Raw genomic sequence first — 23,561 nt, 5'->3', positions numbered from 1 at the left:
CCCACGTGATTTTGCAAAACGCTGGGTGAACTGAGCAGAGTTCTGGGCTGGGGCAGCGCCATGCCAGACGCAGGCGTGTGCTCCCCCGGGCACTCCCCAGCCCACCAGCCCCAGGAGGGAGGGCACAGCTCAGCTTACTTCAAGACCCAAGTGTGGTGGCTGAAGCAGACCCCGCTCCAGAGTCCCACGGCTCAGTCTCTCCTTGTGGTAGAAGAGCCATGTGTAAAAATAAATTGACCTAAGAATTTTCACCGGCTGCTACAGCTCAGCGGGATATTAGCTTATTCAACCGCGGTGCTGAAGACTTCAGTGTTCTGGGGTGGAGAGTTACTATTTTCCATTAGAAGTAAGACATCAAGAAGCTTTTTAAAGGTCATTACCCAAAAAAGGGAACGAGAAGAGCCAAGGTTGAGGGAGGGGCACTGCCAGCAGCATGGGGAGGGGAGGTAGGGGGTTTGCTTCGTTCAGACCCTGCTGGGTGCCCCCCTACCCTGACTTTCTAAGAAAAATCACGGCTGCCACACAGCCTACTATACTTTTATAAAGTGTGTAATTTCTATGGTCCTTTTTAAAAATAAAATGCTTTCCCCAGCGGTCACACCATTGCTTGGCACATTCCTTTCTGCAAGATCAAGCAAGAGCAGCCCCCAGCACCCCCCGCAGCCCAGCAGCTTCCTTTGCGTTCTAAGCGATAGATAGAGCTGAGGACCGAGGGACTAAGGAAGAGGATAGGGACAGGCCAGTCAGGACGCAGCCGCTACAAATGCTCAGCTGGGGGCACCGGTGACACATGGGCCTCTGGCCCTGACTGCCCTGGCAGGAGGAGCTCAAGGTAGGTTCACACCCTTCCTGATGCCTTTTACTGTGCCCAGCCGGCTCCACCCCCACGGCAGCCTGCAGAGCAGGAGCTCGGGTCGATCTGCATCCATGAAGGGTCATTAGTGGTTTTCGGCCAACTTCACGGGTAAACCAGGTGTCGACAGCCAGGAGGACAGTGTGGAGCCATACACCCACTGGCCCATCCCTTGTGCCCCAAAAGGGAAGCTCTGGAAATAACCCACAGTGCTCCGTTCAGAGTAAAAGCAACTACCAGTAGTGACTATTACCTAGTAGTCTTGGCGAGCACGGCCGTTTCTCTCCCTTTTTGCAGAGGGACCATCCACCAGAAACAGGTCCCAGTCGTGCCTGCCTGGGAGCGCGGGTATGACCGGAGAAGGCTGGTCTGCAGCTTGCCTCAGCCCATCTGTGACCTCCCACCACGCGGGCACAAGACAGGCCGGGTCGCTTGCCCCAAGGGGATGCCCTCCCTCTCCAGCCTGCCCCGGGCCCTCTTCCTGGCCATCAGCTCTACCTCTCCACGTCCAGACGCTTCCTCACAAAGGGCCTTGGGCTCGGTGAACCCGTGCTGCTGGCCATAGGTGACATTCAAGTGACCAGACTGGATGGTACTTACCAGTCTAGTGTGAGTGCCAGACACGTTCCCACGGACTGGTGAAACACCCACTTCGTGACAGGAGGAGAAACAATCTTTTCTGTCAATCTGTTGAGCAGGAATACGGTATATCTTTTGGAATTGGGAACCTGGGATAAGAAAAAGGCAGGTCTGTCGTTCCCTCTGCTTCCGTGCATAATGTTCCAGTGTGCAGAGCCTGGAATGTGGCCACTAAGCCATCTGGTTACCAAGTGACCCTTTTGTTCTCCTGTTCACTTGTACCCCTTGTGAGCACAAGACTAGCTATCAAGCTATAAAACTGACACCTGAAACTAAACACTCTGCCTTCCGCCTCTGGGACAAAACTGCAAATTGATTTGGAAAAGAATCTTACAACTGGCAGAATGGAAGTTACCCCTCCCGATGATCATCCAGATTCACCGGACCCAGGGCTTGCACAGATGTTGAACCAGCTGCCAATCACTGCCCTCCTCTGTGAGGTTCACCCAAAGCCCAGGACCCCATGGCATCTTGTGTCCTGACTTGTGTGGCGTAAGGAACGTTCTTGTGACTGGAGGAGGAGTGGCTGATTTCCCTGAATTCTCTTTCTCTACAGAGGTTTCGGGGCACTGGGAATCCATTCGCAACTCCCGAGGGCTCTGGGCAGGGCACACTTAGTGTGAGGACTGTGTTCCACACCACTGGGGTGCCCGGCTGTCGAGGAAAAAGGGCATTCCTGCCCAGTTTAAAGAGCAGCGGCACGTGGTTGCACTTGACCTTCAACTGCAGATCCCGCGCCCTCTTGATACCACACACGTCCGACATCCTTAGGAGGCACAAGAACATCCGTTACCGGTGAGGTGTTCTCGGAAACCGTCCTCGGGACGCCTGTGCTAAAACACACTGACCATCTTGGGGTGGCGATTTCAAGCCCCAAGTAGGGCAGACAGATCACTTTTCAAAATGTCCACTCACTTGACATGACACTCCCGGGACAGCACAGGGACACACGATCCAAGGTTCAGTTAGTGTAGACACAGGTCCTAGAAGCCTCCGCTTCTAGTAGGTGTCCTAGGGAACACCTACCGGGACAAGCCAGGACACGCTCGCAAAACACACACCAGGAAAGAACATCCCGTCCTCCCTACGTGAAGCCCCGAGGATGGCAATAAATGGATGATGGGCCATCACTGCTGTCCACACGACCACCCCAGCCTTGTCACACAGTGTGTGTGGCCTTGGCTTGTTGAGAACCACCCAAAAAAGTCTCAGGAAACCCCAAATCCTCTGGTAAGTGAACCTATAAATACAGCAGCTACAGGGAAGAGTCTCCTCTGTGCCAGAGAATTGCCATTGGCTGGTAGTAAATGGGAAATTTATGAATCCAAATGCCAAAATCCCACATTCGGAACAGGTTTTGTCTGCTTGTGACCTCCAAGAGCTCCCCAAACCAACCGCGGACTGTGTGTTCGCAGACCAGAAGCGGTGGGTATCCCCGCCTGGCCTTCTTGCGAAGACTCTGCTCCCTGGCTGCAGGGCTCCCCTCCGTCCCCAGGTCCCACCACCTTCTCACCACACTGCTAGGGAGTGACAGCAGCAGCTGGATGTTCCTTATTCCATTTTTGTCTAGGCACAACTCCATTTCTCTTAGCTCTCCCCTAAAAGTTTCCAATGACTGTCCTCAATTACACATCAAAATGCACAGCAGATTGTCTTCACCTCTGAAATCCACCACCCACGTCCACTCCCACTCACTTCTAGATAGCCAAGTCTGGCAGAGATGAGCAGAGGCAAGAATGGGACTTCAACTCGAATTTCAGGTGAGTGTTTTTAGACACCCAGAAGAACTGGGTGTCCTTCCTTTTATTGTGACACAACTGGAACCCTCTCACAGTTTCCCACCAAAACTACAATTCTCCTCGCATGTCACCAGGTGGCACAATCCTCAGACCACCAGAAGGGGTAGATGGAGAAATTCCTCTTCCACATAGCAGCCAGAGGGGATCAAGGCACAACACGAAAAAATGCAAGTGAATGAGGTAAAGCTACAGAATTTGCAAGTGTGACAACTGAGCAAAATACTGCCTTTCTACATCTCAATTTACTCCTTTGTGAAAGTTTGGACAAAAGATATCAACAAGCCAGATTACAATACTGGCGAACACAGGGTTAGCTAGAAGCTACTACTCACACACACCTGGTAGCAAAGTAGCTTACCTTCAACTCTGTGCTGGCGGCCTTCACGTACGTCTCCTTGCACACAAGATGAAGTGCTTGAGATGTCCAAAATGCATTTCCAGACCTAGCCAATGAAACAGAATGGTGACAGGTGATATCACCAAGATGGTGACATAGGTCATTCCTGATTTTGCTCCCCATCACAAAAACAAGTATACAAGGAAAAGCCCACTGAGAGAATTCTGGAACACAAAGAGGAGGCTGAAGCACCCTTCTGAACCACCCCTCCCCTTGGCCTTGGTTTCTCCGGTGGGAAAAACAGCCAGCGTGGTCAGCAAGCTTCCCAACATTGTGGGTCACATCTTAGGAGCCCCAGCTTGGGTCTGGCCGCACCAGGATTTCAGGGGATCTGCGGAGCCTGACCACTGGCAATCTGACCATGAGAGAAGAGGAAGAGGGGTTTGCAACAACCAGCTCTCAGATCTTGGCGGCAAGAGTTCCTACCTGCGGCGCCCAAGCAGCGGTCCCAACCCGTGGCTTATTCATCTGCAGAAGTCAGTCAGTGATGTGGTCTGACGAGGGGACTCAGTAGGAAGCAGGGCAGCCTGATCTAGGTCCTCAAATGAAGCAACTTTCCAGCCCTGGAGGGAGCAGAGTCCTAAGCCTGCCCACGGCTGAGTGGAGCTCTTGACCCCGCCCAACCAGAAAGCCTGGAAAGCTTGCGCAGCCCACAACGCTCGAGCAGGGAGTCCGGCAGGCAGGTCTCAAGAGTCTGCAGAGCGAAGCTGGGGGCCCGTCCAGCCAGAGGGTTTGGGATGTGGGTTGGCTTGAGTCAAGACAACAATCTTACCGACCTTGAAGCTGGTTCTGCTGAGCCTGGGCAGGGACTTGAATCCATAGGCCCACCCACGGCTGAAGACAGCTTGCAGCCCACGCACAAGGGAACTGCACCAGTGCCCATGGGGAGCCGCCAGCACCACCAACAGTCCCTGCTCCCCGTCGCACTGGAACTGAACAGTGTGTACTCCCCATCCACGGGGTAAATCATGGGCCCTGACTAGCCAGGGAATTCAGGGTATAGTCACACCTGATTTGGGTACCAAACACTGAGCCATGCAGGCCCAGGGCCTGTCCTACTACCTGACTGCCGCAGAGAGCCCAATTCGTACCCTAGCCTACTGAGTAACTCCGTCCTGACCATCTAGAAAGCCTGACCAGAGAAGCTAGGGAACCCCAGAGTCTATCCTCTAGACTCACTCTGCCAGGGAACCAAGCAAGCAGTCCTAGCCAACTGTTCTCAGCCAGTATGACCCCCAGCCCCGTAGCTCAGAAGGGTGGGCAATGGCTCCATCAAAGAAGAGAGCTGACAGCAAGATCTACCTGCCCAATGATGTCACTAGCAGATAATCCAGAAGCCCAAACTAAGCTGACTGGTGAGGAACTGTCTCTGCTAAAGTAAACATGTACAGTTCAAAAGAAGTGGAGATCTACAAACTGTCCAAGAATTCAAAATTATCCTCTTAACGTTTAGTAAATTACACAATGTGAGAAAAACAATAAATGAACAAAACGAGAAGTTCAACAAGGAAATAGAAACCATTAAAAAAAATCCCAGAGCTGAAAATACAATGACTGCAGAGGCATTTAATGAAAACATTCACAAACTGAGGGTTGCCGGAGGGGGTGGGGGGAGGGAAGGATGGGGTGGCTAGGTGATGGACACTGAGGAAGGTATGTGCTATGTTGAGTGCTGTGAATTGTGTAAGACTGATGATTCACAGACCTGTACCTCTGGGGTAAATAATACATTATATGTTAATTTAAAAATAAATTTTCTAAAAATCTTTAAAATAAAAAAATAAAGAGTTTCAAAAGTAGTAGAATCAGCAACCTGGGGGAAAGGACACTAGAAATTATCCAGTCAGAGGAACAAAAAGAAAAAAAAAAAATGGAAGAGAGTTAAGAATACCTTGGAGATTTACTGGACAGTCAAAAGAAACAATATTCATGTGATGGGAATTCCAAAAGATGAAAAATAGACAAAGTATATTTAAAGCAATAATGGCCAAAGACTTTCCAAACCTGGGAGAGAAATGGACATCCAGATCCCTGAGGCCCAAAGACCCCAATTAGACTGAACCCAAATAGGAATACACCAAGACACATTTTTAAAAAATTGTCGAGGGGCGCCTGGGTGGCTCAGTGGGTTAAGCCGCTGCCTTCGGCTCAGGTCATGATCTCAGGGTCGTGGGATCGAGCCCCACATCGGGCTCTCTGCTCAGCAGGGAGCCTGCTTCCTCCTCTCTCTGCCTGCCTCTCTGCCTGCTTGTGATCTCTCTCTGTTGGATAAATAAATAAAAATCTTAAAAAAAAAAAAAAATTGTCGAAAGTCAATGACAAAGAATTTTGAAAGCAGCAAGAATAAAGTAAATTACAGACAAAGGAACCCACATGCAAATATTGGGTATTTTTTTTAAGATTTATTTACGGGGCAGCTGGGTGGCGCAGTCAGTTAAGCATCTGCCCTTATCAGGTCATGATCTCAGGGTTCTTAAGGGCTTCCAGATCAGCGGGGAATCTACTTCTCCCTCTGCCCCTCCCCATTTTGTGCACGCTCTCTCTCAATATTTATTTATTTGACAGAGTGAGTGAGCGAGTAAGCATGGGATAGCAGAAAGGGGGACAGAGGGAGAGAAAGAATCCCAAGCAGACTCTATGTTGAGCGCAGAGAACTCAACCTCACAACCTGAGCCAAACCAAGAGTCCGATGCTTAACTGATTGTGCCACCCAGGCGCCCTACCAGAGGATTTCTAATCAGAAACATTTCAGGCCAGGGAAGAATAGGATGACATACTAAAATCATTGAAAGAAAAAAAAAAAACTGTCAACCAAGAATTCTATACTTGGAAAAGCTGGCCTTTAGAGATGAGAAAAAATACTTTCCTAAACAAACAAAAGCCAAGGTAGTTTAACACCACCAGACCTCCCTAATAAGAAATGCTGAAGGGAGTCCTTAGAAGGGAAGTAAAAAATATGCTAATTAATACTGAAAAAAACAAAGAAAGCATGAGACTTACTGGTAATGGTAAATACATAGTCAAAATTAGATTCTGTACCATGGTAATAGCAGTGCGTAGCACACTTACAACTCTAGTTTAAACATTTAAAAACACAGGAAAAAGAATAACAATAATAATCTGTTATTAGTTACACAATATTAAAAATATATAAACAATACCAATAACGTAAAGTGTGAGCAGGAGGGTAAGTATAAGTGTAAAGTTTAGAAATCCTATTAAAGTTATCAGGTTAAAATAAGGTGTTATAATTTTAATATATTTTATATAAGCTTCATGGTAAGCACAAGGGGAAAACACAGTAATTATACAAAAGAACATGACAGAGAAGTCAAAGCATACTGATATCAAAGGGTATCAAAACAAAAAAGGACAAAATTTGAAACAAGGAACGGATCTACAAATCTACAAAAATGGAAATAAAAATTTAATAAATAGCAATAAGTCTCTATCAATAATTACCTTAACTAGATTAAATTCTGCAACTGAAATACACAGAACACATTGACTGTATTCAAAAATAAGACCCAATGAAAATGCTGCCTACAAGACACTCAATTTAGCCTTAAAGACACACACAGACTAAGATTGAAGGGATGGTAAAGATATTTCAAGGAAATTATATCCAAAAAAAAACCAATAACCAGTAGATATATATATATCAGACAAAATAAACCTCAAATAAAAATGGTAAAAAGATACAAAGGTCATCATATAATGATAAAGGGGTCAATCCTTCAAGAAGCTATAACAATTGTAAATATTTATGCACCAAAATCGGAGCATCCAAGTATATAAAGCAAAAACTAACAGAGCTAAAAGGAAAAAAAGCAATACATTAAGAGTTGGGGGCTTTAATACCCCGCTCTCAACGATGGATGGATCACCCAGACAGAACCAATAGGAAACAACAGATCTGAACAATGCTTACAGACCAAATGGACCTAACAACCATATACAGAACATTCTATCTGAAAAGAACAGGCTACATATTCTTCTCAGACACACAGGGAATATTTTCTAGGATAAACCAAATGCTGGGCCAAAAAAATAAATCTTAGTAAAATTTTTTTTAAAGATTATTTAAGAGATAGAGACAGAATGTGTATGTGCAGGAGAGCACAAGCAAGGGGAGCTGCAGAAGGGGAGGGAGGAGCAGACTTCTCGCTGAGCAGGGAGCCTGATATGGGGCTCAATCCCAGAACCCCAAGATCATGACCTGAGCCAAAGGCAGATGCTTAACTGACAGAGCCACCCAGGTGTCCCAAGTCTTAGTAGACATAATAAGGTTGATATCAGGGGGCGCCTGGTGGCTCAGTCGTGCTCCCACTCTTGCTGTGTGTCGCTCTCTCTCAAATACATAAAATTAAAAAAAAAAAAAAGTTGAAATCGTGCCAAGTATCTTCTCTGACCACAATGGTATGAAACTAGAAATCAACAAAAGAAGGAAAACGGAGAAATTCACGAATACATGGCAACTGAATGCTCTCATGAACCACCAGTGGATCAAAGAAGAAACTAAATGAGAAGTATCTTGAGACAGACAAAAATGGAAACACAATCTACCAAAACTTATGGGATGCAGCAAAAGCAGTTTTATTTTTTTAAATTTGAGAGAGATAGAGAGCTCATACACATAAGAAGGGGGAGTGCCAGGCAGAAGGAGAGGGAGAAGCAGGCTCCCTCCTGATTAGTGAGCCAGATGTGGGACTCGGTCCCAGGACCCCGGGATCATGACCTGAGTGGAAGGCAGACGTTTAATTGACTGAGCCACGCAGGCGCCAGCAATAGCAGTTTTTTTTTTTTTTTTTTTTAAGATTTTATTTATTTATTTGACAGAGAGAGAGAGAGAGAGAGATCACAAGTAGGCAGAGAGGCAGGCAGAGAGAGAGGAGGAAGCAGGCTCCCTGCTGAGCAGAGAGCCCGATGCGGGGCTTGATCCCAGGACCCCGGGATCATGACCTGAGCCGAAGGCAGAGGCTTTAACCTGCTGAGCCACCCAGACGTCCCTAATAGCAGTTCTTAAAGGGAAATTCGCAGCAATAAACACCTACAGTAGAAACAAGAAAGACCTCAAAAAACCCAACTCTAAGCATTAAAGAATTAGAAAAAGAACAAAGTGAGCCAAAAGTGAATAGGAGGAAACAAATAATAAAGATTAAAGCAAGAGTAAATATGATAGGCGTACCTGGGTGGTTCAGTAGGTTAAGCACCTGCCTTCGGCTCAGGTCATGATCTCAGAGTCCTGGGATGGAGGCCTGTGTACGGCTCCCTCCACTGCAGGGAGTCTGCTTCTCCCTCTGCCTGTCCCCCTGCTCATGCTCATTCTGTCTCGCAAATAAATAAATAAGTGAATAATAAAAAACTAGCTGTGAAAATTTTTAAAAATTAATATGACAGAGAACAGAAAAACAATGGAAAAGATTAACCAAGGAGATGGTTCTTTGAAAAGATAAAATTGACAAACATTTAGCTAGACTAACCAAGAAAAAGATTCCAAGTCAACAAAATTATAAATGAAAAACAAAACATTACAACTGATACCATGGAAATACAAAGTATCCTAAGAGGCTACTATGAACAACTATACACCAAACTGGACAACCTAGAAGAAATAGAAAAAAACTTGCTTTGTTTTCTTTTTTCTAAGTAAGCTCTATGCTCAACATGGGGCTTAAGTTAGGATACCAGTATCAAGAGTTTTGTGTTCTACTGAGACAGCCAGGCTCCCCGAAATGGGAAATTTTTTTGGAAAATACAACCTACCATGTCTGAATTGAGAGTAAGTAGAAAATCCAAAGAGACCAATTACTATTTGGAAACTGAATCAGCAATCAAAAATCCCCCAACAAAGAAAAGCCCAAGACTAGATGTCTTCAAAGATGTGTTTTACCAAGGATTTTAAGAATTAATGCCAATCCTTCTCAAAATTTTCCAAAAACTCAAAGAGGAGAAAACACTCCCAAATTCATCTTATAAGACAGGCATTACAATGGTACCAAAGCCAAAAAAGGACATCACTAGAAAACATATATAGGTCAATATCCCTCATGACACAGATGCAAAAATTCTCAGTAAAATACTGGCAAACCAAATTTGGCAACACATTATAAAGATGTTTCAGAAGGATCAAGTGGGATTTATCCTTAGGATGCAAGGACGGCTTAATATATGCAAATCAGTGTGATACATGACATTAATAAAAGGAAAGAAAAATCATTATCTCAATAGATAGAGAAAATGCATTTACAACAAAATTCAACATCCATTTATGATAAAAACTCAACAAATCAGATACAGAAGGAACATACCTCAACACAGTAAAGGCCATACATGACAAGCCCACAGCTAACATCGTATTTAAGGGTAAAAGGTTAAAAGCTTTTCCTTGAAGATCAGGAATAAGACAAAGGTGCCCAATCTTACCAATCCTATTTGACATAGTACTGGAAGTGCTAGCCGGAGCAATCATGAAAGAAAAATAAATAAGAAGCATCAGAACCAGAAAGGAAGTAAAACTGTCCCTACTTGCAGATGACATGATTTTATAGAAAGAAAATCCCAACGACTCCACCAAAAAACTGCTGGATCTAATAAAGAAATTCAGTAAAACTGGCAGGAAAACAAAATTAACATGCATAAATCTGCAACTTTCCTACAAACTAATAACAAATTATCTGAAAAAAAAAAAACAAGAAAATCCCACTTTCAAAAGCATCAAAAACAACATAAAGTACTTAGGAATAAAGTTAACCAAGGGGGTAAAAGAGCTCTAGGCTGAAAACTGTTAAGACACTGATGAAAGGAATCAAGATAAATAAATGTGAAAGTATCCTGTGTTCATGGCTGGAAGAATAAACATTGTTAAAATGTTCATACTATCCAAAGCAATATACAGATTTGATGAAGTCCTTATCAAGATTCCAATGGCATTTTCTACTGCAGTAGAAAAAAACACTCCTAAAATCTATAAGGAACCACAAAAGACCCAATAGCCAGAGCAATCCTGAGAAAGAACAAAATGGGAGGCATCAAACTTCCAGATTTCAAGCTATATTATAATGCTGTAGTAACTGAAACAGTATCAAATATTATCGATAATATCAAATAGTATCAACTAATATCTGATAAGGGAGCCAGGAACTCTCAATAAAGAAAAGAGTTGCTTCAATAAATGGTGCTGGAAAAACTGGGTACGCATACATAAAAGAATGAAACTAGACTTCTATCTTATGCCACCCCCAGATATTAATTCAAAATGGATTAAAGACTTAAATATAAGAGTAGAAACCATTTAAGTCCTAGGGAAAAAACATAGGAAAAAAGCTCCTTGACATGGGTCTTAGCAAAGATTTTTCAGATATCACACCTAAAGCACAAGGAACAAAATAAAAAATAAACAAGTGGCACTATATAAAACTAAAAAGCACAGCAAAGAAATAATCAACAAAATGAAAAAGCAGCACATGAATTGGGAAAAAATGTGTGCAAACCATATATCTAGTAAGAGGTTAACATTCAATAATATAAAAATTCCTACAATAGCAAAAAAGAAAGAAAGAAAGAAAGAAATCAACTAAAAACTGGGCAAAAGACCTGAAATAGACATTTTTCTAAAGAAAATATACAAATGGCCAACAGGCACATGAAAAGATGTTCAACATCACTAATCATAGGGGAATGCAAATTAAAATCACAATGAGGTATTCTGATACTATGAGAATGGTTAGCATCAAAAAGAAATAACAAATGCAGGCAAGGATGTGGAGACAAGGGAACCCTTGTGCACTGATGGTGGGATTACAAACTGGTACATCCAATAGAGAAAATAGAGAGTTTCCTCAAAAAAATTAAAAACAGGGGCGCCTGGGTGGCTCAGTGGGTTGAGCCATTGCCTTCGGCTCGGGTCATGATCTCAGGGTCCTGGGATCGAGTCCCGCATCGGGCTCTCTGCTCGGAGGAGGCCTGCTTCCCTCTCTCTCTCTGCCTGCCTCTCTGTCTACTTGTGATCTCTCTCTGTCAAATAAATAAATAAAATCTTAAAAAAAAAAAAATTAAAAACAGAATTACCAAGTGATCTAGCAATCTCACTTCTGTGAATACATCCGAAGTAAATGAAAACAGTATGTATCAGAGCTATCTGTACCCCCATGGAAACAAGCTAAGCGTCTATTGTCAGATGAGTGGATAAAGACGTAGACAGAATCGACTATTATTGTATAATGGAATACTTCAGCTGTAATAAGGATGAAATCTGCCATTTCAAACAACATGGACTGGTCATTACACTAAGTGAAATATGACAAAGGAAAAGACTATTTGATCTCACTTATATGTGAAACCAAAAACATAAGAACTCACAGCAGAAATTGTGTTTGTGGTTACCAGAGGCAGGGGTGGGGCTGGGGAAACTGGGTGGAGGTGCTCAAATGGTACAAATTTCAGTTCCAAGGGAAGTAAGGACAGGGACAGGGATGGGACGTACAGCGGGATGATGACAGTTAACCCTCCTCTGTGGCATATATCAAGAGTAAATTTGATGAGTTCTTGCCACATGGAAAAAAAATGTTTTTTCTATTGTTTTGGACCTATAGGAGATAACGAGTGTTACCTAAACTTACTGCGGTTACCATTTCCTAACATATGTAAGTCAAATCATTACACTGTACACATAACTTAAACTCCTGCTGTATATCAACTATACCTCAATATTACTGAAAAATAAAAACAGAAAGATGTATAGACCACCAAAAGTAGGCACACTTGGAGATAAGCTAGCTTCAGAATTTTTAACAAGAAAACTAGTTTTATGTTATAAGACATCAAAAGTTCCTCCTTATTGACTAAACAAACAAACCATGGTAACAAAGACCCATGAATTTCCCAGTGTTCTAAATTACCTGACAAGAGGAAAGGAAAACAGTCTTATGTAAATGGATGAGAACCAAATCAGAAGGATAAAAAGAACTAAAGCAGCAAAAGAGTTCATCATCTGCACAAAGTACTGACTGCTCTGGGTTTCCATCACACCTTTTCTTGAGATGACTGAATCTTATGTTTAAAATCCTCTGCAATTTCAGTTTACAATGAGACTGTAAGAACCAACCCAAAGGACCACCCAAGTAACAAGCAGAGGTGAGGAAAACAGGTAGATTGCCATGGAAGGCTGGAATAACCACACAGACTTCCTTCCTATATAGCACCATGACTGCTAAGAACCTGCATCTTCGATAATGGCTCTCATGAGCTCTGCCAGTGATGGCAAGACAGAGGGAGTCTCCCCCAGAAAAAATTCAGGGTCAAATCCCATGAGGATTGAGACAGGGTAAAGAGGACGTTCAAGTTGGCAAGAAAACTCTTATCCATCTTTGTTGGAGATGGCATGAGCCCATACTTGCAAAATCCGAGAAGCTCGATGCTGATTTATGCTTTTAAAAAACATGAAAAATCACATGTAGTGTATCTTTACTGTCACATTTGCTAACAAGGGGCACATCTTGTGTTCCAACTGTGGGATCCATATGCTCAGCACCACAGCACAAATCACAGTCTTCAACAACATCGCAAACATGCATCCTGTGGGAGTTAAAGACCGGAGCTGCCGTCTGCCATTGCCAAGGACAGAAAGAAACAAACTGAACTCACTAACATCTGAGAGTTCCTTCTACAATGATTTTATTATAAATATGTTCTTTTGGAATAAACAAATATTGCATTCAAGACTATTTATCTGCAAACTTGTTCTAAAGTAATAAAGGAAGAGAAAAGGAACCAGGAACCACTTAGAAATAGAGATAAGTAGCAAAGACACTTGCACGCCATGCTAAGCGCCTTTTCCCCAGAAGTAACAGAAGGTTAACAGGGAATATCACATATCTCATTAGCCCATTCAATTAAAGTAAGCTTTGAGTTTGGTAATTTGCTCTTGTTCTGTAAACTGAACTGCTCCTCTCCTCAGCCCTAAGAAGTAGAATGGGAAGACCGTCTTCAGAGCCCAGCAACAAAAAAGATCTTGACTTTGTTAACTCTTTGCTCATGAACAAACTGTTCGCTATTTGCCAGGAGCAATGTCAGAGTAGTCCTTCAACACTCCAGCCAGATGTTCGTTGTGGGTCTTAAACCGTCGCTTTTTCTGTGAAGCTGGCTTTTTCCTTCTCTGAATAGGAGCCTACAAGAAAAGGTAAAAACAGAAACAGCTACTCAGAAAGGCAGAATATCAAGGATTTGCTAACGATGTGCGGAAATCTTTCTTCCTGCTCGGTGGGCCCAGCTTCCTATGCCAACCCCCAACCACGGCTCCCAACCACGGCTCCCAACCACAGATGAGCGCTAGAGTCAGGATGACGTGCACACCTTCCCCGGGAATAATGGGGCTGGCACAGAAAGCCCCCAGAACTATTCTCAACACTAAGCAGACCAAAAAGAGAGGTAATAAAGCTCTTTTTCATTTCTATCTTTAGGTTTTAAAAAAGATCTGAAGTAAATATGGCAAAATAGAGATAGAGCAAACTTGGCAATTGGCTATACACACAAAGATTTAAGTATTATTCTCCATTGTTTTCTGTGTCCTTGAAATTTAAAATCACATGATTTAAAAAAATCAATAAACTAAGCAATGATAGGAAAAAATAGCTCATAAAGTGCCGCCATTACACTAACTCATGGAGATCACTAGGCAATAAATAACCTTTGACGGATGCTAAAAATTCACTGAATAAAACACACACAGACAAAATCATAAAGAAGGCAAGCTACAAATCTGACAGTAGACGAGGGAAAAGGTGAGGGCAAAGCAGCTACAGTTAGGGTGTTGGTGAATTATTCCCCAAACTGGGTTTGTCCTTGGACTACAGACAACTGCTTAAGCTGGTACAAGGCAATTCACAAGTCACCATTCCATTACAAATCCCTCCTTTGATCAGGCTTTGGACCTATATAGTATCTGGTTCCTAAGGAATCTGGAAGTCAACAAGGACAACAATGTGATCAGGGCTAAGGCGGAGTCAGGCACCAAGACCACAGGGGCTCATGGAACAAGGAGGAACGAAGCACAATTGAGGTCTTAAAGGTCAAGATGACAAAGCAAGCTCCTTTGAGAAACTGGGACGGCAACATGTGGGCACTAGAAAATGTTCAGTATGACCTGACCTTAAGAGTAATCCCTACTAGTAGGACAGTGGTGGAAGGGGTAATGAGGAAAGCTCTCACATGCCTGGGTCGCAGCACCTGGGGGCAGAGATCCACTGGCACCCAATAAATCAGGCATGATCTGGTTTGCGTCTGACCAAGATCACTACTTACAACACCGCGAAAAAACTGGAAGAGAGAACTGACTACCCATTCTTCAGAGAGAACAGGAAGCAGGCTCACAGCTCAAAGAACAGAGGATGACTTTTTTTTGTTTCCTCAAGAGACTACATACCACTTTCTTTGGTCCAGATTCCTGCATGGAAGAAATACCCTGTCGCTTCAGATATTCTTCAATCTTCTCCTCATCCATTGAATCCACCGTGACGCTCCTCCAGAGCTTCTGAAACTCTGCCAACAAGATAGCAGGGATTTTACGACGGATGTTTACAAGCTATAGCATTTGTGATAGAAATCCAGGCCTTGCTATTATCTCCTCTGGTCTAAAGTAACACATCTAAGACTTCGTGATAAAATCAAAGGAAGTAAGACAAGAACACTCAAATGCCGGACCATGAGCAGCAGAAGGGGCTGGGAACAGCAGTGTTCTGAGTCCAGTAACGAAGGGCCTCGCCATGAGAACTCCCTGCTGCTGACAGTCTCCTTTTAGTCTGAGAAGCAGTTCCCTCCTGTGAAATAGCTGAAAATTCCTGTTCACTCTCTGAGCTCATTCTACAACGATTTTATTATAAATATGAGAACCATCAGTAAAAAGAAACATGAAGGGAGGCAGGGAACCAAAATCTTATATGGGGATAAGAAGCTGTAAGAGTTTATTAACAAGAAGACTTTTGAAACCAGAAAACCTGGAGATGGGGTACTAAGAGGTCATCAAGACTCTTTCAAAGTTTGGGTCAGTTATTTTACAGAATGGCCTTCAATTTGGGGTTATCTACTATTTCTTCATGATTAAATTGAGGTTATACATTTTAGGCAAGAATATCACAGAAATGACATTGCACCTTTCTCGGTGCAAAGGGTATGTGATGTCAATGTCTTATTATTGAGGCTGATAAACTGACTGCTGGTTAAGCTGATATCTGTTGGATTTCTCCACCATGAATCTATTATTTTTCCCTCTGTAATTAATGAGGACCTTATGGGGAAATCTGAGACTAAGCAAATACTCCATTTCTCATCACACTTATTGCTAACTTTAGCATCCACTGACAGCTCCTGCCTATAATTATTACGCGTGGGTTTGCCTAATGGCAAATTATTTCCATCACTCCTTCCAGATGCATAAATTAGAATTCTACTGTAAGGAAGGACTATTCATTCTCCATTTGTTCAGCTGTTTATTTGATATAGTATGGACTCATGAATACTTATTTTACAGATTACAATCGACTACAATCATTGTTACTCAAACATCCTGGCTTTGGTCATTGAGAGCCCCTTCAGATTGTTGCTGTATCTTTTTTACTGCTTTCCTTCTTATTTTTTGTTTTGTTGAGCACTTATTTTCTGGGACCAAAAGATGTTCCAAGCTCATCTTATTAGTTCCCCAAACTTAGAATCAACCATTTCATCAAGGAGTCCTGACAGCTTTTATCGGAGAAGGTTATCTAGAGACCAAGACCTAGATGCTCTATGTTCTTTGTCATTTCGGTGTTTGAGTTCTGAAAATAGCAAATGATTAGGGGATATCAAATTTAAAGGCAGATGGAAATATTCTGGCAGATCTCCAAGTATCATGAAAGTCAGGCATTCTCTTTATAAATTATAAAAGTAAATAAAATAGGAACAGCTTTAGAAATCTTGTAACAGAAAAAATTTACAAATTTTCAAATTAACAAATTTGAATATGTAGAATTTACAATTCGGATTGGATCCTCTGAATTGAAGAGATCCCTGTCCCGCTTACGCTAACAATGAAAGCTGTGTAACAAAGTATGCCAAAGAAGAAAGGGAAATAAACTCATTAAAGAGGTTTTTCTTAAATTCCTAAATAACTCATTCACGTTTTGGCTATGCCCAGATCTTTCCTGTGAAATGCAAAATTAGCAGACTCATACAGTACAGCCTGGGAACCAGATGGCCTGGGTGTGAATCCAGGCACTCCATTTACTATGTAACACGGGGCAAGTCACTTACCCCTCTGCCTCAGTTTCCTGAACTGCAAAACAGGGATAATAATACCTGTCTCAAGAGCTGTAGACATTAGAGTTAATGTATGTGTCTCCCACAAAGAAAAAAAACTAAACCTGTTATAGTTATCACCATCTAACCTCTATCATCTTTTATTTCTGGATGCTAACCCCTCTAACGAAAGCAGTATAAAATACCTAAGAGAAAGGATTGGCTAACAGATACAGGGTCATCTCATTTATGTAAAATAGAAAAAACTAAAATTCTATACATTTTCTTTTTATTTGGGAGAGCGTGCACACACACATCAGAGCATGAGTGGGCGGGGGGTGGGGAGAGGATAGGACAGAGGGAGAGGAAAAGGGAGAGAAGCAGAGTCCCTGCTGAGCACGGAGCCCCCCGCCCCCCACACACAAATAATATCTTGGTGGGGGGCGGCAAGGTTAAGGTTTTTTTTATTTGAGTAGTTTCTAGCCATCAACATGTTTGATCTAGAGAGGCAAGCAAGGGAGAGAAAATTCTTGGGCCCATTTTAGAGTCTAAGGCAGTGAGCCTGAAGTGGGCTCTGGGCAGGGTCAAGGTCACAGCTAGTAGAGGAGACAACTCTGCAGCTGCTTCATGAAGCTGTGTCCCAGGCAACAGCAGGTCCCAAGCCTGCCTCACACAGCCATGCAGAGCAGTGTGTCCCAGCCTGGGTGGGGATATGGCAGACCCCTCCCACCCCATCTGGCCCGCACCCTCTCAGCTGTACCTTTCCCAATCCCCTTGGGAGCCCACCACCCAACAGGAGTCGGGATGGGGGCTCCCTGTGCACCAGTGTGGCAGCCTCACTGGCTGGCCTTCACTAGCTTGATGGCATTCACAAGGTTCTGGGCCAGGCAGATACCACAGATCTGAAGGAGGGTGATGCCCACAAAGATCCCGGTAATAACAGTAAGGCTGTCTTGCAGCCACTTCTCAAACTGGCCTTTGTATGGACAGAGTGCTGCCACTCCAGCTCCAGCATGAGCTGGCTATTGTAGCTGCACACCAAAGACATCTTCTGCTGGGTCCCTGATGTAGCAGGAGAAGGGGACCCTGCAGTGCTCCTGGCTCAGGTTCAAGTCAGTGCAGCTGAAATACAGATGAAGGTGCCAACCATCAGGCCCTCGGGCTCTACGGCAAAACCAATATTCCCGAGCAGAGATTTTTTCCATTGTTACTGATGGAAGAAAGTGAGCTGGTCTCAAATCCCATACGAAAACTAGGATCCCCGATGCCAGCTCCAGGAAGAAAATGTAGCTGAGAATCATGAAAAAACCTGGAGCAGGAAGGTGTTTTCCCAGAGAGCCCCAATGCCACCACCAAAGCCCAGCACCAACAGGCTTCCAACCACTACAAACAGCCACACAAGGTCTCCCAGATCCATCGGCGCTGAGATGTTGGAAAGACCGCCCTTCTCACCCCAGTTCCAGAGGCAAGTGGCCAAGTACAGGGCTCCCAGCACCCATAAGACAATGTTAAAGTCAAAAAGGCAGTATTTTCCCCAGCAGCTGACCTCAGGTTCCTAGAAGTCTGGGTGCGAGCCCAGCATGGTGGCCAGCCACCCAAGGCCCAGAAACCAGAGCTGGGGTCAGGCCACCCTCCACGGGCCACCCTGGGCTAGAGCCACCCAGGCTACACCACATCCTCGTTATCCACTCATCAGTCGATGAATACTTGGGCTGCTTCCGTATCTTGGCTATTGGAAATGCTGCAGGAAAGTGCATATATCCCTCAGAGTTTGTGTTTTTGTATCCTTTGGGTAAATATGGACTGCTGGATGCTGGCATAGTTCTATTTTTAACTTTCTGAGAGATATCCATACTGCTTTCCACAGCGGCTGTATCAGTACATTACTTCTAACCCACGTTTTCATATTTAAAGTAAGTTTCTTACAGACAGCATATATCCGGGTCTTGCTTTTGTATCCAATCTGAAAATCTGTGTCTTTATTATTATGTTTAGACAATTTACATCTCTCTCAATTACTATGTTTGAACAATTTAACAGTAGAAAGTATGTTAGATGATTTTGGATGTTAAAACAGATGAAAGTCTTAATTAGTATGTTTAAATGATTTACATTCAACATAATAATAATGGCTGGAATAAAATCCATCATCCTACCTTTCTATTCCATGTACTTCTTGTTTTTTCCTTCTGTTTCTGTGTTCATTTGGATCAAGTGAATATATTTTCTCTCATTACATTTTATACCTGCTATTGGCACAATATACTTATTAAGATATAACTGACACTTAACACTGAATTAGGTTTAGATGCAGAACACAATGATTTGATACATGCATATATAACAAAATTACCAAAGTAATTTAACACTCATCACCACACAATTATAATTTTTTAAAAAGATTTTATTTACTTATTTGAGAGAGAGAGAGGGAGAGCACAGAGGGAGAAGCAGACTCCCCACTGAGCAGGGAGCCCAATGTGGTGCTCAATCCCAGGACCCTTAGATCATAACCTACAGTGAAGGCAGATGCTTAACTGACCGTGCCACACAGATGCCACTACTATTACCATTTTTGTCTTTATGATAAGAACTTTTAAGATCTACTCTCTTTGTATAATAATCTCTCAAATGTATAATACAGTATTTTTAACTATAGTTACTTCTTTAAAACAATGGTTTTAGTGGTCATCCTAGGGTTTATAATACACGTTTAATCAATCAGAGCTTAGCTGCAAGTAAATTACACCAGTTCACATATAATATAAAGACGCTTAATAATGGGGCACCTCAGTGGCTCAGTTGGTTAAGCATGTGATTCTTGATTTTGGCTCAGGGTCATGAGACTGAGGCCCATGTTAGGCTCCATGCTCGGCAGGTGCATAGTCTGCTTGAGATTCTCTCCCTCCCCACCCTGCCCCACTCCCATCTGTTCTAAAATAAATCTTTTAAAATAAAAATTTTTAAAAAAATGTTATAATACGATCCTTCCCTCTGATCTTTGAGCTGTCATAAATTTTACTTTTACATTTGCTGTAAACATAAAATATATTCCTAATTATTTTCCTTTATAATCAGTTATCTTTATATATATATATATATATATATATATATACATATAATTTCAGAGAGAGAGAGAGCAAGAGAGAACACAAGAGGGAGGGGGCACAGAGGGAGAAGCAGAACTCCCCGCTGAGCAGAGAGCCTGAAGTGGGACTCAATCCCAGGACCTGAGCTGAAGGCAGATAGTTAACCAACTGAACCATCCAGGCACCCCTTTTCTTTTTTCTTAAGTAGGCTCCATACATGGAGCCCAACACAAGGCTTGAACTCACAATCCTAAGATCAAGACTTGAGCTAAGATCAAGAGTCAGAGACTTAATTGACTGAACCACCCAGGTGCCCTTTGAGCTCAAAGTGATTAGTAAGAAAAAAATTGTAAGTTTTTAATTTTTAATAGACATTCTAAAATATTTTAATTAGAAAAACATGAATTTTATATTAACCTTCTATTTACAACATACTACTTATCTGTATAGTATTTGACTATTCAGTAATAATCAAAAATAGATAATAACTTATCTGTATAGTATTTGACTATTCAGTAATTGACTGAACCACCCAGGTGCCCCTTGAGCTCAAAGTGATTAGTAAGAAAAAAATTGTAAGTTTTTAATTTTTAATAGACATTCTAAAATATTTTAATTAGAAAAACATGAATTTTATATTAACCTTCTATTTACAACATACTACTTATCTGTATAGGTCCAAGTATCACATCCCTTTTGCCTGAATTTCCTTAGTGAATCTGGTAATGCAGGTCTTATGACAATGACTTATCTCAGTTTCTGTGATACCATGAGACTATTACCCTAAAAAGAGATCCTTCGTTTTTAAAAGATTGGTTTTAGGGCGCCTGGGTGGCTCAGTCAGTTAAGCATCTGCCTTGGCTCGGGTCATGATCTTGGGGTCCTGGATTAGAGCCCCGCATTCCAACTCCCTGCTCAGTGGGAAGTCTGCTTGTCTCTCTTCCTCTGCCCCTCCCCCCACTCTCATTCTCTCTCTCTCAAATAAATAAAATCCTTAACAAAATAAAATCCTTTAAAAAAAAGATTGGTTTTGTTAGGTACAGAATTCTAGGTTTAAAGTTTTTCCCTTTTGGGGCACATGGGTGGCTAAGATGGTTAAGCATCTACCTTCAGCTCAGGTCACAATCTCATGGTCCCCTAGGAGTGAGTCCTGCATCAGGTTCCCTGCTCAGCGGGGAGCCCGCTTCTCCCTCTCCCTCTGCTTTTGCGTTCTCTCTCTGCCAAAGAAATAAATAAAATCTTTAAGGGAAAAAAAAAAAATTTTTCCCTTTCAATCTGTGAAAGATGTCACTGCATCGTCTTTTGGTTTCCACAAGTTCAAATGACAAGTCTGCAGCTGTTCTTTTTCCCTTTAACTACCTTCAGTATTTTCTCATCATCATCAATTTTCAGCAGTTTGAATGTAAGCGCCTGGCTGCTTTTCTTGTCACTTGCTTTGGGGATTATCTTGCCTCACTCTCTGAGCTTCTTGATCTTTGGTGTGGCGTCTACAGTTTTTCAAAATCTTTGGCCATTATTTCTTCTGTCCTATTCTCTTCTCTTGAGGTTTGAATTATACATTCAGACCGTGTGAAATTATCTCATAGCTAGTGGATGTTCTACTTTTTCAGTTTTCCTTTGCATTTTAGTTTACATAATTTGCATGGGCCTATGTTCAAGTTTATTGATTCCTCCCTTGGTTATACCAGGTATACTGATGAGCTTATTGAAAGCATTTTTAGTCTGTTACTGTGTTTTTCACTTCTAAAATTTTCATTTGCAGGCACCTTGGTGGCTCACTCGGTTAAGCATCTTCCTTTAGCTCAGGTCATGGTCTCAAGGTCCTGGGATCAAGCCCGACATTGGGCTCCCTGCTCAGCGGGGAGTCTGCTTCTCCCTCTCCGTGTTTTCTTCTCTTTCAAATAAATAAAAATCTTTAAAAATAAAAGAACAAAAAATTTTCATTTGATTTTCTTATACTATCTACCTTTGAAATATCCCACCTGATTGTGCATGTTGTCTGCCTTTTCTACCAGAGGCCTTAACCTATAAACCAGTTAATCTTAAATTCCATGTCTAACAGTTTCCAGGACCTGTGTCTCAAGAATTTTGTTAATTCCCTTGTCTCAATACTGTATCACTTTTCTCATCTTTATCACACACACACACACACACACACACACACACACACACTGAAAGCAGGATACCCTCTGTAGGACAGCTGAAACTGAGATAAACAGTCTTTGTGTCTGGATATGACCCTGTATTTCCTTACGCTAGGCCTTTACAGTGTGAATGTAGTCATTCTGTTGTCAGAACATGAGCTTGGTCTAGAATATGCTGCTGCTATGGATACCAATAATGCACCACAGGCTTCAAATTGCTCTAGCCATACCTTGTGTTTAGGGTAGAGGCTTGTTTGCTAGAGAGTGTTTCTCAGTGTCTACTCAACCAACAGTTCTAGGTCTTCCATTTAAACTGCATCTCATATGGTCTCTCTGCCTCCAAGCTCTTGGAACGCTCACAGAATTCCACTGTTACCAATTACTCTATTTCTCTTAGCCTCATATGGAGTGGGAATTCTCTGAAATTCTGATTAAGACTTGGTCACAGCCAAGTACTATGTGCCTGGTATCAAGAACGTGGCCTTCTCAATGTTCCTGCCCATCCCGCTGTGCTAAAGCACATGTTCCTGCCCCTTCCCCAGGGGTGGAAGGTTTCTTACTGTTCCATTTCCACTGCAGTTTGAGGCTCTTGTCTCACAGCAGAGAGGCAGGAAGAAGGACCCAGACAGGGCTTCGTGTCTTTCCTGTAGATACCCAATAAGGACAGTACCTACCCTATACTCTATTCTATAAGCATCCAGGGAAGTCTATGGAAGAAAGTCTGCAAGTAGGTATGAATTCCCTTCCCATGTGTTCTCAGCCCCCAAGGATTCTGTATCTTCTTGCTAGTCCAATTTAAGCCTTTAGCAGTTCATTAAAATTTTTAACTGCATTCTTCTGAGTGGTGTTCATTTTGTCTGTCCCAGGTAAACAAGTACGTGCATCCCATCTTTTCCTGGAGGCGCCTGTCTTTCCTTAGATTTCAGGTTAGCTGGTTGTCCTACAACTCAGCTCTCTGATGGATTCAAGAAAACTATAAATTTGCAGCTGTCTAGGATTTATTATTATTGCTGTAAGAGTGCAACAATGCTCTCTCCAGCTTTCTTCATTTTAAGTAGAAGCCAGAAATTCCCAACTATTCACTTTTTTGGCTAAAGAAGGATATGATTAATGCAACTAGCTCTGCCTGGCTTATGTGAGAGAAAATACCTTCAGGTCAAACTTCCAACTCAGCAATAAAAACATCATTCTAATTCCAAGAAAGCATACAATATTGTTGCTGTTGTTGTTTAAGATTTTATGTATTTATTTGAGAGAGAGAGAGATCACGAGCAGGGGAGAGAGATAGAGGGAGAACCAGACTACCCGTTGAGCAGGGAGCCTGATGCAGGACTTGATCCCAGGACTGCAGGATCATGACCTGAGCTGAAG

At 42.6% G+C, this 23,561-nt stretch overlaps 1 protein-coding gene and 1 pseudogene across 1 annotated transcript in view; both read right to left on the bottom strand.

The window, feature by feature from the left end:
• Positions 1–13,346: 13,346 nt before the first annotated feature.
• The window catches only part of GTF2E2 (general transcription factor IIE subunit 2), a 64,015-nt gene continuing 53,800 nt past the window's right edge, over positions 13,347–23,561 (bottom strand). The window contains exons 7-8 of the mRNA XM_047715391.1: positions 15,111–15,226; positions 13,347–13,856 (exon numbers count right to left, since the gene is read on the bottom strand). Of these exons, the coding sequence (XP_047571347.1) occupies positions 13,740–13,856; positions 15,111–15,226 (233 nt within the window). The 3' untranslated portion in view covers positions 13,347–13,739. The remainder of the gene's footprint in view (positions 13,857–15,110; positions 15,227–23,561) is intronic.
• On the bottom strand, positions 15,244–22,040 carry LOC125094409 (tetraspanin-17-like; annotated as a pseudogene).

Source organism: Lutra lutra, chromosome 2 (assembly GCF_902655055.1).
Source record: "Lutra lutra chromosome 2, mLutLut1.2, whole genome shotgun sequence".
Lineage (NCBI taxonomy): Eukaryota > Metazoa > Chordata > Mammalia > Carnivora > Mustelidae > Lutra > Lutra lutra.
Note: the sequence above shows the minus strand (reverse complement) of the source record. Positions and strands in the feature narration are given on the sequence as shown.